This window comes from Macaca nemestrina, chromosome 15, assembly GCF_043159975.1.
Source record: "Macaca nemestrina isolate mMacNem1 chromosome 15, mMacNem.hap1, whole genome shotgun sequence".
Lineage (NCBI taxonomy): Eukaryota > Metazoa > Chordata > Mammalia > Primates > Cercopithecidae > Macaca > Macaca nemestrina.
Genome location: NC_092139.1, coordinates 107,681,613 through 107,699,683, shown reverse-complemented (window position 1 = coordinate 107,699,683; position 18,071 = coordinate 107,681,613). Strand labels below are relative to the sequence as shown.

At 51.8% G+C, this 18,071-nt stretch overlaps 1 protein-coding gene across 1 annotated transcript in view; it reads right to left on the bottom strand.

Annotated features, from left to right (window-relative positions):
- Positions 1-324: 324 nt before the first annotated feature.
- Positions 325-18,071, bottom strand: part of LOC105464407 (family with sequence similarity 83 member F) — a 36,165-nt gene continuing 18,418 nt past the window's right edge. The window contains exons 2-5 of the mRNA XM_011712282.2: positions 10,796-10,963; positions 10,125-10,246; positions 8,149-8,825; positions 325-637 (exon numbers count right to left, since the gene is read on the bottom strand). Coding sequence (XP_011710584.2) covers positions 588-637; positions 8,149-8,825; positions 10,125-10,246; positions 10,796-10,963 — 1,017 coding nt within the window. The 3' untranslated portion in view covers positions 325-587. The remainder of the gene's footprint in view (positions 638-8,148; positions 8,826-10,124; positions 10,247-10,795; positions 10,964-18,071) is intronic.

Below are 18,071 nucleotides of genomic sequence, written 5' to 3'. Positions count from 1 at the left end.
TCAGGAGCCTGCAGGGCCGGGGCCAGGAAGACCCCTGCAGCCAGTGCCCCTGCAGTTCCCGCTGCACCTTACACCTGGAGGTCGGCGGCTAGAGCAAGACTGGAACTTGGGATCCCAGGCTCAGGGTCCCGCCCTCTTCCCTTTTATTCCACCAATCTCTTGGGTGGGGAGCAGTGGGGGGAACCAGAAGCACCAGGAAGCCTGGGAAAGGAGAAGCCACTGCGGCTGCCCCAGATACCCCATCCCATTAAGGTTTAAAGAATGGCCCTCACCCCATCTGGCGACCAGCGGAGGGGGCGGGGCACAAAGGCGAGCAGACACTGGTCAAGCTTCCACTTCATGTAAACAAGGAGGCCGTGGCACTGACCCCTGCCCAGCCACCGACAGTCTGGTGGAGGCGTGTAACTGAGATGCTTCGGACCCTCTCATTTGGGATCCAGGGTCCCTGAGACCAGGACAGAGGCTGCAAGGCAGGAGGCCAGTTGGAGTCTGATGTGCAAACTGGTGCAGTGTGCGACCTGAGCTCTCCACGACACAGGGCAGGGCAGGCGAACATCCACACGTCCTGCCCACCACCATCCTGCAGCTCAGGAAATCACGCAGTTGCTGGGCTTGGCAGAACTGGGACTTGTTTTACCTGCAAAGGCAAAGGACAGAGGTGGGGAAGGATGTATGTGAAACACTTGGTGGATTCAGCTTCAGTCCCTACCCTGTGTACTGTCTACATCTCCAGTTGAGGGGCTGGGGTCACTGTCTCCTTCCCAAGCTGCTGATTTGGAAAGCAAGTCAGTAGAGGGCACCTGGGAAAGCAGAAGGGAAGACTCTGCTTGTCCCAGCAGCCTCGGCAGGAGCCCCACTGGGTGGGACATCAAGGTGACCACCATCTCCTGACCAAAGAGGGGTGGGGGAAGGATCCAGTCCGCAGAATCAATGACGACAGCCATCAACTCCAAGTCTTGGCTGCTGTGTGTAAGGATGAGCCATTCTTTGGTTTCTTTACTTTTCTAATAAACTTGCCTTCACACACACATACACAAAAGTCTCGCCAAGAGGCCGCTCACTACCAGCTAATACATGGCAGCTCCACAGCCTGCAAAGTAAGACTGTGGTCCTTCTCTCCGGTTCCCCTCCCCGGCTGCCCCATTCCACCGCTGAGGTGTCCACAGCTCCCAGAATCAGCCAGCAACAGCGACGGAACCTGGCCTTCCCAGCCCAGTTCCAGCTCCTCCTGCCACAGGCCTCCTAGGCTGGAAGAAGGACAGCTGGCGCCTCAGGAAGGGCTGGTGCTGGCCAAGAGGTGCCACATGGGGTGGATCACACTGCTTAGGGCGCGGCTTTGAGGGGAGGATGGAGAGGAACGCGCTGCCTGTAGGGAGGGAAGGGGGAGAGAAAGCTGCCCCGCTTCCAGCCAGAGAAGCTGATTTCTCCTCTTCCCCAGGCCTCTACCATTCCTTCCCACTCCCTTTACAGTCCTGAGATGAGGCCTGCGGTTCCTTTGGCTGGATTCCTGCTCTCGGACCTCTGGAGGGAGTGTGGGGGAGTAGCAAGGCAGGCCTGACACCTGTGGGCCTGCGAGGTGTCAGGCGTTGAAGCGGGGAGCCTGTGTCCACAGAGCGCCGGCTGCCTTTCCGCAGGTGGAAGGCACTCGTGTTATTTCCTGCCAGTTCCCCCCACACAGCAAGGGCTGCCTCCCTGGTGCTCACACAACCTTCCAGTATCACTTCAGCTGTGAATTTAATTAAGGCCACGTCTGCCTCCTTTCCTGGGCCATGAGCACGACCCACCGAACAGAGTCCAACTTGGAGCCCTCCCCTGCCACACAGGCTGCTACTCCTGCCCACTGCACTGTGACCCACGGCCTCGGGCCTCATCCATCCAGGCAGACTGAACGAGCTCTTCGGGACTGACCACAAATCCAGCTTCACCCTCATTAAGGGTGTTCCCCCACCCTTGGGCAGGAGGTTGTACCCAAAGAGCTCCATGGCCAAGGCGCTGGGGGTCACCTTCCGCGGTGATGCCGAGCGCATCTGGGTGGCTCTGCTAGCGGGATGAAACGCGGCCGTCCTAGACTCACTCGCTGCTGCAACGGATACAACCATCCCCACTTCCCCTCCTTAGCTGGTTTCATTTGCGTGGCCCACTAAGCAGATGTCAGTTCCTCCCCAGAGGCAGCAGCATTTTGGAGGCAGGTAAGCAAATCAACCTCTGGATCGTTAAACAGGGGAGGTGGTATAGCTGGACATGGAATGGCAGGTGGTGGAGGGGGTAGCTGCTTCCCAAGCCTGCACACTGCCCGGCTGGCTGCCTCCAGGAGAAGCCTGGGTAAGGCAGGGGCAGGGCCCGTCTTCACCAGCACCGTGCTCCCCACTTTTTTGTAAGGCAGGGTGAAAGCCTGGAGAGAGCACCTAGACTCAGAATTCATTTCCTAGCCCCGGACAGGACAGAGAAACTTTCTTGGCTTGAGGACAAACTGTGTGTCCCCTGTCATTCCCTGAGTGCTCACGTATTGTGAGCTGACCACGTGTGGGGAGTCAGCCCTGCTCAGGTGAACAGGGAAGGTGTATAAATGGCCAGAATAGTCTTTTTTACAAAGTATGCGAGGCCTGGGAGCTTCAGAGGTGACACCAAGGTGGAGGTGAAAATGGGTGCAGGGTGGGAGGAGGGGCTACTCAGCAGAGTGAAGCCGTGTGACGTAAGCATGGGGTGAGGGTGGCAGCCTGGGACACTCGGGACCTACAGTCAGTCTGGTTTGCTGCCAGGTAAGGCGGTGCGGGCAAGAGGGAGGCAGAGGTCACCCACACGGAAGCCATGACAAGGACAATGACGTGCAAGCTTCATGCACAGGCTCCAGGGCTTCGCATTCCCTGTATCGGGAAGAGTCTTCCCTCGGTTGTCCACAGGGCCCTCCTCCCTCCATTCAAGTCTTGTTCTGAGGCTCCTTGGTTAGGGCGGCCTTCCCTGACACCCTTCATAGAATGGCCATCCCCTCACAATCCTGGTCTCTGCCCAGGGTAACATGCTCCATAAAAGCAGGAACCATGTTCATTCTGTTCACAGCTGTGCCAGGAACTCACAGCAGGGCCTGGCACAGAGCAGACACTTTGTAGATACATATTGATTGAATAAAATGCATGAGACGGCAATGGCGAGCTACTTAGGGGTTTAGCGCAATCCTAGTAATAACAGTAATAACAGCAGCAGATGCACCAGATGCAGCAAGAGCAGGAGAGAGATCTGAGACCCGCAGCCCCAAGAGATGACACAGGAGAACGAGTCTCCCAGTCCAGAAGCCTGGCAGCCACGCTCTACAGAGCCAGACCACACTGCCAGCCAGCCAGGGGGCCATCCACACATAAATCCAGGGACCCCAGGAGAGTTCCGGAAAGGGACTGTCACTGCAGGTCACCTCAGAGAAACTGGGAAGCAAAGCACAGGTCCAGGGGCTCTGGGGCAGGAAAGGATCTGAGGCACTCTGGGAAGCAAGCTGCTGTTCTCATCTTCCTCTCAACCCCCACGACACCAGGGGAAAGGGTGTCGGTCCTCTATTTGGGGCTCTGGCTCTTCCAAACACTTTTTTTTGTTTTTTTGTTTTGAGACAGAGTCTTGCTCTGTCGCCCAGGCTGGGGTGCAGTGGTGCGATCTCTGCTCACTGCAACCTCCGCCTCTCAGGTTCAAGAGATTATCCTGTTTCAGCCTCCCGAGTAGCTGGGACTACAGGCAAGTGCCACCATGCTCGGCTAATTTTTGTATTGTTAGTAGAGACGGGATTTCACCATGTTAGCCAGGATGATCTCGATCTCCTGACCTGGTGATCTGCCTGCCTCGGCCTCCAAAAGTTCTGGGATTACAGGCGTGAGCCACCGCGTCCGGCCCAAACAGTCTTTAAAGGTGCAGGGAAATGGTGCCGACCCGAGCCTTCTGGAGATGGCTATGACATCTGCAGAAGGCCGAGGAGGCAGGAGACCACACTGCCCTTTCCACCCTGGGCGGCCATGGACAGAGGGCCTGGCCTCTCCGAACCTTGGGGGTCTCACTGTGAGATGCTATCATCAGACTGGATGGCAGTGAGGAGGACGCCAGCTCTGTGTGATGGCGTATGGCACCATGTCTCTCGCCACTTCAAAAGTGTTGGCCATTTCCCAGTCATCTCCCTGGGGGAACTGGGTGGGGTCTCAGGCACAGCACGGGGACCTCCTCCCCTAGGCTGGCAGCACTCCAAGGGCAGGGCCTCATCTGTGTCTCCTCAGTCGTTGCAGAGTCTGCTGGTCTGAGGACCCTCTACACTGGGGGAGCTACACTGGAAAATGAGGGCCCTAATTTAAAATGCAGAGTCCTAAGCCTCGCCCTGCGGTACAGACTCTATTTGCTGGATTTTATTTTTATCTTTAAAAATTTTATTATTATTATTTTGAGATGGAGTCTTGCTCTGTCACCCAGGCTGGAGTGCAGAGGCGCGATCTCAGCTCACTGCAGCCTCCGCCTCCTGGGTTCAAGCGATTCTCCTGCCTCAGCCTCCCAAGTAGCTGGGATTACAGGTTTGTGCCACCATGCCTGGCTAATTTTTGTATTTTTAGTAGAGACAGGGTTTCACCATGTTGGCCAGGCTGGTCTCGAACTCCTGACCTCAGGTGATCTACCTGCCTTGGCCTCCCAAAGCGTGTTTGTTGCATTTTAAAATTCGTATTACTTTTACTTTTTTTTGATACAGGGTCTCTCTGTCATCCAGACTGCAGTGCAGTGACTCAATCACAGCTGACTGCAGCCTCGACTTCCCGGGTTCAAGTGATCCTCCTGCCTCCACCTCCCAAGTAGCTGGGACTACAGGCACATGGCACTACCCCCAGTTAATTAAAAAATTTTTTTTATTTAAGAGACAGAGTGTTGCTATGTTGACCAGGCTGGTCTAGAACTTCTGGGCTCAAGTGATCTTCCCAGCTTGGCCTCCCAAAGCACTGGGATTACAGGCATGAGCCACCGCGCCTGGCCTCGTTGCATTTTTACCAAGGCTCTCCACTGAGGCTGCTCTGTGAGGTTGGGGGTCCCTGACCCAGGCAGCCTGTGTGGAGCTCGCGGAGGGCACAGAAGCTCCAGAAGACATGAGCACTCCCAGCAGGTGAGGGCAGAGGGAAGACGCAGAAGGAAGAGGTGCCTAGCTTCTGCCACTAGAGGGCGCCATGAACCTTGAAACCGCTGGGCACCCATGACCCCCAGCTGGATCCCCAGCCCCAAAGGAGGAAGCAACTTCCCTAAGGTTCTCCCAAAGGCCACACCTGGGTTTGCAAAAATTTGCATGCTGTTTGACAACTATATACTCCTTATCAAGCAATTTTACAGGCTGTCAGCTCTGAGCTTTTTCTATTTTTTCTCTTATGACAGAACCTGTCATCAACCCAGGTTCTCCCTTGACAAGAGGGCAACACAGACAGAAAGAACAGAGGCAGAATCTGAACTCCAGGGGACCTCGGAAACCCTCCCTGGTGCAACCTGTCCTCTTCTAGATGAGGACACAGCCCCAGGGAGGGGACAGATGTGTCCTGGGTACAGCGAGCAATGTGTCCTGAGCTGAGAGCCAGGTGGCAGCTGCTCTGGGAGGTTCTGAACGTTTACCAGGGGAAGGGGACACTTGCCCTGTGTGGGGGTCCAAAGGCAGGAGCTCAGGTTCTCACCGATTCCCACCGTGGGAGTCCCATGCTCTCCGGGCCCCACCTTCTCACACATGCAGTCCTGGCTGCTTAGCTGCTGCTGCCTGAGGGGAAACACTGAAGCAGCCCCACTTGGCCATGGTGTGGGAGGCTGGAGGCCATGAAAAAGGGCCTTTTAGGAGAGCAGCTCCTGGCCAGGCACAGTGGCTTGTGCCTGTAATCCCAGTGCTTTGGGAGGCCCGGAGGTAGGAGGATCACTTGAGGCCAGGAGACCAGCCTGGGCAACATGGTGAGACCCTGTTTATACAATTTAAAAAATTAGCCAGGCTTGGTGGCACACACCTGTGGTCCCAGCTACTCAGGAGGCTGAGGTGGGAGAATCGCTTGAACCTGGGAAGTTGAGGTTGCAGTGAGCTGTGATTGCACCACTGCACTCCAGCGAGACGTTGTCTTAAAAACAAACAAAAACAACAAAAGACAGGAGAGGAGCTGCTGCTTCTCCCCCAGGCCTTGGGAGGGAGAGGAAAGGTGTGTGAATTTCAGGGCTGCAGGTACTGGGGGCCCACCCAGGTGGGCAGAGGACTTGCCGGAGGAGGCTGTTTTGTGTTTGTCTAAAGGATGGACGAGGAACGGGGTGATGGTTCCAGTGCCCTTGCCCTCACTCTTCCCTCTCTCTCTCTATCCCAGCATCAGGTGCCCTGGAGAGGAGCTTCCCGAGGGCCCCGTCCGTGTCTGCAAGGCTGGTTCCTGGGCACCGTGTGCAGGCACCAAACAGCGGCAGCAGGGGCAGGGCCGCCGCGACCACCCGAGAGGTGAGAGCAGGGACATGGATGCGGAGGGACATGCAGAAGGCATCGGGAAGGGACAAGACAATGGGCTTTGAGTTTCCATGGAAACCACACCTCAGGGTGAGGGGCTGAAGGAAGAGAAAGCTTCCACTCCACTTCACTCAGGACTTGGGAAACAGCCCTTGCTGCTGTAGGGCTCGCCCCCTCCTTCCCGCTTCCCCCTCCTTCCCCTCTTCCCCCTCCCTCCCTTGCCAGGTGTTCACCATGGCAACCCTTCCTCCAAACCAGAGGTACTGAGCAGCAGCAGCAGCAGCAGCAGCTGGCGTTAGGGGAGCCAGGGAGCCCAGGAGAAACAGTGACGGGGCCAGCCACCCCTCCCCTGACAGACCATGGCTGTGCCCAGGCCTGGTCTTGAATCCTGGCCTTACTACCACTTCCTGTGACCTGGGACCACTTCATTCACCTCTCCGAGCCATCTGCCACCTCTGTGCTTGAAGGGTGGTTGTGAGGGCAGAAGGGGAGAGAGAGCGCCTGTGCAGGACCTGGCAGGCCAGCAGCTCAGTCACCATCCCCAGGCCAAATGGAGGGAACGCCCTGGCGCTCCCACTGTGCCCACAGCCACAGAGGCGCCCAGGCCTGTTCGAACCCCAAGAAGCAAAGTTAGCCAACATTTCCTGAGCACAGACTGGGTGTGTCAGGCTCCAAAGCAGTGCTGGGGAATCAGCAGAGGGGATGACACTTGTACTCCCTGCTCTCATGCCATCACAATCCAGTCAAAGCTGGTGTGCAGAAATGCAGGAGTCCGGGGAGCCCTTGGACTGGGCACACAAGACCTCAGGCCCTGTCACTGCCCACCTGGCCAGCCAGAGCCCAGTTCTCATCACTGGGCTCCACAGTGATGGACGGAGAAATCCCACCACGGAAAGTCCTCTGACTCAGGGATGCAGAAATGAGAAAGGCACCACCACCAGCCACCTGAAAGGCCACCCCAGAGACTGCTGCGGAGAGAGACATAAAGGCCAGGGCCTTTTGGGGATCCCAGAGAGATGCCCAGGAAGATGCTGCCATGGAACAATCCCACCCAGGGACAAGCAGCCGGGCAGACAGCACTCAGCAGAGGCACGTGGAGAAACCAAGTCAGACTGCCCATCACAGAGACAGGAAAGTGGGTCAGGGCACTGGTCAGGGCACTGGCAGGGTACAGGGGAGGGCGGGGTGTGTCTGACCAGGTGAGATCCTGACAATAGGTGATCTGGCAAGGAAGCAGGTTTGCTAGAAAGAGCCCTCAACTCAGAACCAGGGTCTAGGCGCAGCCATGCACCCCACCGTGCGGAGCCCCCGTTTCTTTTCTTACAAAGGAGAAAGTTTCTCAGCTTATTTGATTTGTTGGGTTACCATGAGGGCTGATCTGAACGCCTTCTAGCAGTAGTAGCAGAAGCCCTCAGACCACTCCATGCCAAGCCTGGAATCCTTCTCTTCTTTCAGAGAAGAGGAAAATGAAACTCAGAGCTGCGGAACCTGCCCAAGGCCTCCAGGCAGCTAAAGGCTGAGGCCAGAATGGGAACCAAGGACCCCGGAACCCCAGAGCTCCTGCCCTCTGTGCCCACAGATGGAGCCTGCTCCTCTGCAGGTATGAGGCAGTGCTCCTGGGTAAGGGCCGATGTGGGGCCAGGGCCAGAGGCCTGTGGAGACACCAGGCCAGAGGGAAGAGGGCTCACCTGAGATGTCAGCACTGGAATTCTCGTTGGGCCTCTTCTCTGTCAGAAACTCCACTTCAGGGACAGTCTCAGTGGAGACGGAGCTGGCCATGCCGTTGGGTGCCGTGGGCCTCTTGGCTCGGCGACTGAAGAGCCTGCTGCTGAAGCGCCTGGCGGGGGCGGCCTCCCCCCGGGCTGCTTCTCCCATGCCATTTTGGCTGGGTGCCTCTCGGGATTTGGGCTTTAGGTCTCTGTGCGTGTGAGAGACCATCTTGCCATCCTTCCGGCTCAGCGCTCCCAAGGGGATGGGCTCCACAGGGGGCAGCACCTGCTCCACCGTAACCAGGTCTCTCAGGAAGCTCTCCAGGCGCCGGGCCGACTCACCACCGCTGCCACCATCCTCCTGCCCCTCCGGGTTGCCGCCTGCCTCCCGCTGTTGCCGGGCAGCCCAGCGCATCATCTCCCCAGGCGGGTGGCGGCAGCCTGACACCAAGGCGTACTTGGGGTTGATGAGCTTTCGAGCCACAGTGGAGGAGTAGTGGAGGCCAATCCTGCCCGCCAGGCCCAGCTGCCGGTACAAGTCCACCTCCTCGGAGATGGCGTACAGCTCTCGGAACTCTGTGTCAAAGGGCTCCACGTTCTGCCCTGTCAGGAGCAGGAGGAGGTTCCTGTCCACGTAGGAGGAACTCCAGGTGAACCTGGGAACGTGGGGATAGAAAAGCAAGACGCATGTGCCCAGGCCTCTCTCTTGCCCTGCCCCTGCCCCCCCACCCCCCGCCCCTCCGCTGTGGCCAGACCGTTGCCGCAGGTGGAAGGCTCCTTGTGGGCCACACTCTGGACTGGCCTCCCTCCACTCACCCGCAGACCCCCTTTCCCCAGAGTTTGGCCTCAAATGAAGCAAGCAGGCAGTAGGTGCAGGGAAAGAGCATGGGAAGTCAGGCCGGCATTCAAACCTGGTTTATATTCTCGTGTGCCTTGTAAGCTGGGGCTCCCAGGACATATGTTCACAGGGTTGTTGTGAGGCGCAAATGAAGTAACTCATATAAAACATTTAGCTCAGTCCCTGGCACAAACACACATTTAAAAAATAGTAACTGCAGCTGCCACTATTATGAATATTATTCTACTCTGTATTGGTTCTTTTCTGATTTTTTTAAGCACTTAGTGTCTGCAGAAACCCATACTCTGACCATGTGACAGGACTTACGCTGCTATTCATAGTTTCGTGTGCTCAGGTCTCTCTTCTCATCACCCATATTTTAATTTACTTGGAGGGCAGATATTACACAGATACAGTCTCTCGTGTTCCTGGTAAATTACTTTAAAATCAGAATTCTGAGGCCAGGTGTGGTGGCTCACATCTGTAATCCCAGCACTTTGGGAAGCTGAGGTGGGTGGATCACTTAAGGTCAGAAGTTCGAGACCAGCCTGGCCAGGTAAAACCCTGTCTCTACTAAAAATACAAAATTTAGCTGGGCATGGTGGTAGGCGCCTGTAATCCCAGCTACTTGGGAGGCTGAGGCGGGAGAATCGCTTGAATCCGGGAGGCAGAAGTTGCTGTGAGCCGAGATCACACCACTGCAGTTCAGCCTGGGCCACAGAGCAAGACTCCGTCTCACAAAAAAAAAAAAAAAAAAAAAAATCTGGCGACATTCCCTGCACACCACATCTTCCCGTTTCTTTCCAGATCTGGTGCATCCCACTTCCTGCTTGTCCTATCTAATAACTAGCCTCAAAATGCAACTGGCTGCAAATGGACCATGAAAAGCAGGCAGTGCATAATGCCTAGGAAGAGTTGACCCTCTTTCTAGAATAATCCATCAACCAGGAGGTTTGAGGGAAGGGACCGGGCAGAAAGCTGTCCTTTGCCATTGCGTCAGACGATACCAGTTACAACTCATGATGACGGAGGCTCCAGTCTGGCATCTTCCTGAACACCTACCTGGAATCAAGGCCTCCTTCTTGATTGGGCCCTTCTTTGACCCGGCCCAGCTCACCTGTAAGATCCAGTGGCCACTTTGTCACCATCCACCATCAGGAACCTTGATGACAGGGTCCCCTTGATCCTCCCCATGGGCATATAGAAGCCGACGCCTGTCACAGAGCGGACACGGATGTTCTGTTGGGAAGAGTAGAAGGCACCGTCACCTGGGTTGGGCCGGCCTCTGTGCCAGGTCCTTGCTTCTGCAGAGGAAGAGCCCGCTTGTCTATGGACCCTGCCTGCAGGCTCCTGTCTTCACTAGACGCCCTGCTTCCTACAGCCTTCCATAGGGAACCCTCTTTGGTGAGCAGGAAGAAGTCCCCAAATCTTGCTTTAGGCATGGACAAGCCCAGGGTGGTTCCTGCCTGTTCTCAAAAGGCCCAGGAAGAGAACAACAGCCCTCACTTTGAAGTCAGTGATTCTGCAAGCTAAGCACCCCAGGACCAGGCCAGAGCTGCCTCCTTCAGTCTCAGCAGCCTAGGGATAAAATTGAAACTGGGCATATGATTCAGTAGTTAACAGTAAAGCCAAGGTTAAAGGCTTGACTTTCAACAGAAGGGAAGGTGTTGAGATCTTGAAGTTTACCTGAGCCCCCATCAGGGAAGAGGCAGGGGGGAGCCACAGGAGGGGCAGAGTTAGTCCCTGTCTCATCTCCTGACCACTTTCCACCCCAGTGGTGCAACTTACCCGAATCCGGAAGTCGGTGAGCTGCAGGTCCTGACACATCTCCAGGAAATACTTCACTCCCGCCTCGTCCAGGATGATGTACACTGGGACCCGGCGCTTACAGGCAACATCCACAATGTCTTGAAAGATATCACCATCAGTGAAGAGGTCCATGACCACAGCAATGACCTGGGTGGGGAAGGGCACTGGTGAGGCATGCAGTGTCTACACGCCCACAGAGGCAAGCCCCGCTCAGACGGGACCACCTCGCCCTGGGGTCACTTGTGGCCAAGAGCCAAAATCTCCACCTGTACCATTCCTGGGGCTTCACATCCCCCGACCTCTGAGCACATCTGAGCCCTGGAGATGGGCCTGGGGGTGCAGGCCGTGTGCTTGTACTTCCTCCTGGACAAATCCCCACCTCCCCATCCTGGGGGTTTTCTAGCAGCCCTTAAAAAGCTGTATCGGGGCTGGGTGAGGTGGCTCATACCTGTAATCCCAGCACTTTGGGAGGCCAAGGCAGGTGGATCACCTGAGGTTAGGAGTTTGAGACTAGCCTGGCCAACACGGTGTAACCCTCTATCAAAAATACAAAAAATGGGCTGGGCATGGTGGCGGGCACCTGTAATCCCAGCTACTCAGGAGGCTGAGGCAGGAGAATTGCCTGAACCTGGAGGCGGAGGTTGCAGTGAGCCGAGATTGTGCCATTGCACTCCAGCCTGGGCAACAAGAGCAAAAAAAAAAAAAAAAATTACCCAGGTGTGGTGGCGGGCACCTGTAATCCCAGCTGCTGGGGAGGCTGAGGCAGGAGAATTGCTTGAACCTGGGAGGTGGAGGTTGCAGTGAGCCAAGATCGTGCCACTGCACTCCAGCCTGGGTGATAGAGTGAGACTCTGTCTCAAAAAAAATGAACTGAACTGAACTGAACTGAAATGAAATGAAATGAAATGCAATGAAATGAGCCATATCATGGGAGATCTAGGGGGCTGAGGAAAGTTGCTCCTGACACCCTAGAAAAACAAGCAGGCACAAGGAGATGCCATTACTGAGATGCCAGGGGTGGGCTCATGTCTGTGAGCCACAGATCTGCTCTAACATCACTTTCTCAGCAGGCCTGGATGCGCCGATGGCCTTGCAGCTGCGTGAAGCTCTGTGCTTCCCCAGGCACAGATCCAGGCAGAGCTCCTGCTTGCTTGGATTCCCTTGGCCTTCAGGTGTCTATCCCATACCACCCCATCCTCAAATCAAAGTCACTGCTCAGGACCCTTCATTTACAAAAATCGGCCCTGAGTGTCCACCCTGGAGGCAAGGTTTATGCAGCCCGAGGCCGCTCCACCTTTCCAGCCACAGCTTCTTCCAGCTGCCTACACAAACCATGCTCCACACTCCAGCTGAAGGTTTTCTTACTGGCCCAAACACTGTGCATGTGATGCTGAGGAAAAGGCCTCGGCTTTGAGGTCGGAGAGATTTTAACTGTGGATCCACCACTTCCTCTTTGTGACCTTAGGCAAGTCACTTAACCTTAATGAGACTCTGTTTCCTCATCTGCAAAGTGAGGATACCTTGTATTTTACACTTTTGTCCTGAGGATTAGGGATAACTTTGCAAAGCAGCAAACACAACGTCTGGCAAGTCATAAGTCCTCAGTTAACGGTAACTGCTATATAGTCCCGGAAGTCGGCTTGCCTTCGCAACTGAAAGGACCGACTCTTTTTTTTTTTTTTTTTTTAGAATTCTTTTTTTTTTTTTTTACTTTTTAATTAATTATTATTATTATACTTTAAGTTCTAGGGTACATGTGCATAATGTGCAGGTTTGTTACATATGTATATTTCAGGAAGACCAGGCTAGTATCCCCATGCCATGGCCTGCCCAAGCTTCTTTGGCCGCAAAATAGAGCTAATAACTGCACCTAGATCTCAAAGGGTTGTCCCAGGACTAAGTGAGATGCACCATGAAAGTGCTGAGTGCAGGGCCGGGTGCGGTGGCTCACGCCTGTAATCCCAGCACTTTGAGAGGCCAAGGTGGGTGGGTCACTTGAGGTCAGGGCTTTGAGACCAGCCTGGCCAACATGGTGAAACCCCATCTCTACTAAAAATACAAAAATTAGCCAGGCATGGTGGCGGATGCCTGTAATCCCAGCTCCTGGGGAGGAAGCTAAGGCAGGAGAATCGCTCATTGCAACCCAGGAGGCAGAGGTTGCAGTGAGCTGAGATTGCACCATTGCACTCCAGCCTGGGGGACAAGAGCGAGGCTCCATCTCAAAAAAAGAAAGTGCCGAGTGCCCACCTGGCACCAGGTGCACTCAATCAGCCTCCATCACGGTTGTGCCACCACCTTCACACGTGTGCTCTGCCATCACCTTGACTCTAAAGACTCCAGTGCCCTGCCCTACACAATACCATTTAAAGTTCTTCACAGCTCTTACATTTTGAGAAAGACAAAACAAACAAACAAACAACAACAACAACAACAAAAACTGTTTTATCTGAAGAATGAGAGACCCTTTAAATTACCAGGCCCAGAGAGGCATTTAAAATGTGATAGCAGCCAGATACAGTGGCTCACGCCTGTAATCCCAACACTTTGGGAGGCTGAGGTGGATGGATCACCTGAGGCCAGGAGTTTGAGACTAGTCTGGCCAATATGGTGAAACCCTGCCTCTACTAAAAATACAAAAATTAGCCGGGCGTGGTGGCAGGCGCCTGTAATCCCAGCTACTCAGGAGGCTGAAGCAGGAGAAATGATTGAGCCAGGAAGGCGGAGGTTGCAGTGAGCCAAGATTGCGCCACTGTACTCCAGCCTGGGGCACAATACGATACTCCATCTTAAAATAAAATAAAATAAAATAAAATAAAATAAAATAGCTGTCATGTCTCACTCCCCTTCAAGCTAAATAATTACTATTAGTAAGTGGCTTGAAGCCACTTGCTGTATGAGGCCTCTAGACTGACTCTAAGTAGCCATAAAATGCTACACACTCTATACAGTTAACAAGGTAGGCTGGGCACAGTGGCTTACACATATAATCCCAGCACTTTGGGAGGCTGAGGCAGGAGGACTGCTTGAGCTCAGGAGTTTCAGTTCCGCCTCAGCAACATAGCAAAACCCTGACTCTACAATACAAAAATTAGCTAGGCATGGTGGCGCATGCCTGTAGTTCCAGCTACTTGGGAGGCTGAGGCAGGAGGATTGCTTGAGCCCATGAGATTGAGACTGCAGTGAGCCATGATGGCACCACTGCATTCCAGTCCAGCCTAGGCAACAGAGTAAGACTCTATCTCAAAAAGAAAAAGAAACAAACAATGTATAGCCAATCACTGACAACGCTGTTTCTGTAAACCAATGAGACTTCCTGACCAATGACTTTGGTTGTCCCCCCCCCAACCACCCCCTACCCCTGCCAAATCCTGATTTCATCCTTTTTTCTTTAAAATCTTGAGCATCCCCAAGGAAACCTGGAAGTGTGTCCCGGGATGCCATCCTAAATCTCGGCCCAAATAAACTCTCTATGCTAATTTTGCCTCAGCGTCTTCCTTTGAGGTTGATACTGTGATAATCACTCATGAAGGGAGAATGAATTCTTTCTGAGCCCCACAGGCAGAGAGAGGACCTAAAGACTAATAAGCTACAGCGCTGTTTCAAGGGGTTAATCCAAGTGGAATGACAAGACCTTTGTACAAAATAACTAAGACATGAGATAAATGAGATAAATGCCTTTAAGAGCGTGACATGTGATGTGGGGTTGGGGTGGGTGGGTGAGTAGAGAGATTACTTCTAGCCAGGGGAGAATAAGAAAGACTTTACCAAGGAAGCTGAACTGTGAAGGATGGGAAGCCTTTGGCACCCAGAGAAAGGAGCAGGAGGAAGATCGAGCAGGGAGGTTGTCTGGGCTGCCTTGCACGAGTGTGTCCTGCACACAGGCACTGGCTGAGGAGGGGAGTGGGAGCTGCCTCTGCCCTGGGAAGGGTCGCCTTTTTCTAATCTACGTACAGGTGTCATGTGGCCTAGCAGGGGCCTGCAAGGGGAGCATTTCAGGGAAAGGGCACAGCACAAACAAAGGTACCGTGCTGGTTAATTGTATGTGTTCGCTTGGCTGGGCAAACATTATTCTGGATGTTTCTATGAGGGTGTTTTTTTTTGGATGAGATTAACATTTAAATCACTGGACTTCGAGTAAAGCAGATTACCCTCCGTAATGTGGGTATGTCTCGTCCAACCCACTGAAGGCCTTAGAAGAAAGACTGACCCGCCCTGGGCAGGAAGGAATTCCACCAGCACACCGCCTCGGGACTCGAACTGCAGCTCTTCCCAGCGTCTCCAGCCTGAGAGCCCATCCTGCAGGCTTTGGCCTCGCATCTCCATTATCCCATGAGCCAATTCCTTAAAATCAATCAATCTCTGTCTCTCGGTGGATCTCTTACACACACACAAACATGCCCATCCAGTTGGTTCTGTTTCTCTGGAGAACCCTGACTAACACAGGCACTGAGGATGGGAATTAACATGTACTAAATACTTTCAGTGCACCCTAGGCTGTTTCCTGTGCTTTAGGTAAATTTTCTAATCTGATCCTCACAACTATTTTGCGAAAGGGTTATTCCCGCTTTACAAAGGAGGAAGTAAACACATAGGGGCCATAGTCCTATGTCCAAGGTTACAAAGCTGCCATGTGGCAGAGCAAGGAACTCAGTCCTAGGTGGCTCCAGGGTCTTCATTTCACTGCTTCCTAGAGATGGGATTGCTAGGAGATACTTCAGACACATTGAATCAAAAACTGGCTGTTTAAAAAGACTAAACGGCCGGGCGCGGTGGCTCAAGCCTGTAATCCCAGCACTTTGGGAGGCCGAGGCGGGTGGATCACGAGGTCAGGAGATCGAGACTATCCTGGCTAACATGGTGAAACCCCGTCTCTACTAAAAATACAAAAAACTAGCCGGGCGTGGTGGCGGGCGCCTGTAGTCTCAGCTACTTGGGAGGCTGAGGCGGGAGAATGGCGTGAACCCGGGAGGCGGAGCTTGCAGTGAGCCGAGATCATGCCACTGCACTCCAGCCTGGGAGACACAGCGAGACTCCATCTCAAAAAAAAAATAAAAATAAAAAATAAAAATAAAAAATAAAAAATAAAAAATAAAAAGACTAAACAAGATAGACAAACTTCTGGCAAACCGACAAAAAAGGAGGAGATGTAAATAAAATACTGAATGAAAAAGAAGAAATTACTGCAGACATAATAGAACTTTAAGGAATTGTAAACATGGTAAAAAAGAATATTAAGGCCAATTACATGCTAATGCATATGAAAATGCACATGACATAAGAGTTCACTTTAAAAAATGAACTAAACAAAATATACCATAACCAAGTAAAGTTTATCCTAAGAATGTTAAGGGTGACTCAACATCAGAAACAGTATCATTTGAATTTAAAACATTTATGGGGTCGAGAGGAGGAAATCATATTTATCTTAATAATTTTACAAAGTATTCAATAAAGCTAGATCCCTACTTGTGATTATAATTCTCAGAAAACAAGGAATAGGAAGGATCTTCCTTAACTTGATAAGCTCTATCTACCAATAAACCCACATGAAACATTTTACTTAACAGAGAAACTTATGATGTACTCCCTTCAAGTCTCAGAGGATACTCACTATCACCACTACAGTTCAACATAGTATTGGAGGTCCTCACCAATGCAATAAGACAAAAAAAAAAAAAAAAAAAAAGAAAATGAAAAGAAAAAAAAGAAAAGAAATACGAGACGTAAGGATTAGGGGAGACAAAACTACCAGTATTTAAGAATAATACAATTTTCACAGAAAATCCAGTAGAACAAAGAGAAAAGCAATTAGAATTAATAAGAGAATTCAGCAAAATTGCCAGATCCAAGAAAAACTTATGAAAACCAATAGCCTTCTTCTATTCCAGCAATAATCAACCAAAAGAAAGAAAAAAAAACAAAAGAAGGAAAGAAAGAAAGAAAGAAAGAAAATAAGATTCATTCCCAGTTAAAACCTAACCACATGGCATTTGGAAATAAATACTTTCAGGAAGAAATACTGGAAAGTCTATGAAAGGACATTTTAAAATATGTGAATAAATGAAGCAATAAATCATGAAAAGATAATATGATTTAATATTTTAAAAATCTAATACTCTCCATATTAATAAAATTCAATGCAATTCCATAAAAAGCTCAGTAAATGCTTTTGAGAAACTCAAATACTTGGAAGATATAAAGAAGAATAAAGATCCACAAATAGCCACATCGATTTTGAAGAGGAAAAGCTAAAAGGGAACACTTGTCCTATAGAGAGTAAGGCATACTACAAACCATAGCAATAAGAATTGTACTACTTGTACTACTTAAGTAGGAAGGAACTGACCAATAGACCAATGACACAGAATGGTGAGACCAGAAGTATACACACAAACACATATATACATGTACACATACACAAAACTTTATGTATGATAGGGGTAGAATCACAAGTCAGTGGAGAAAAAAAATGCCCTTTAGCAGATGCCACTGGGAAAACTGGCTTACTGCATAGAGAAAAACAGGTGGATCCATCCCTACTTCACACCACATATAAAGGAAAATTTCAGGTAAGCTAAGTACTTAAATGTGAAAGATATAACTAATAAGGGAGTTGATGAAATGCAAGAAAATATCTTCATGACATGGGGTAAGAAAGACTCTCTTAAGTTCCCAAATGCACAAACCATGAAGGAAAATGAATTACGCTAATAAGTATGTAAAAAGGAGCTGTCTTTTTTTTTTTTTTTGAGATGGAGTCTCGCTCTGTCACCCAGGCTGGAGTACAGTGGTGCGATCTTGGCTCACTGCAAGCTCCACCTCCCGGGTACACGCCATTCTCCTGCCTCAGCCTCCCGAGTAGCTGGGAATACAGATGCCCGCCACCATGCCTGGCTAATATTTTTTTTTTTTTGTATTTTTAGTAGAGATGGGGTTTCACCATGTTGGCCAGGATGGTCTCGATCTCCTGACCTCGTAATCTGCTCACCTTGGCCTCCCAAAGTGCTGGGATTACAGGTGTGAGCTACCACGCCTGGACTTTTTTTTTTTTTTTTTTTTGAGATGGAGTCTCCTTTGTCACCCAGGCTGGAGTGCAGTGGCGTGATCTCAGCTCACTGCAACCACTGCCTCCCAGGTTCAAGTGATTCTCATGCCTCAGCCTCCCAAGTAGCTGGGATTACAGGTGCACACCATCACGCCCATCTAATTTCTGTATTTTTGGTAGAGACAGGGTTTCACCATGTTGGCCAGGCTG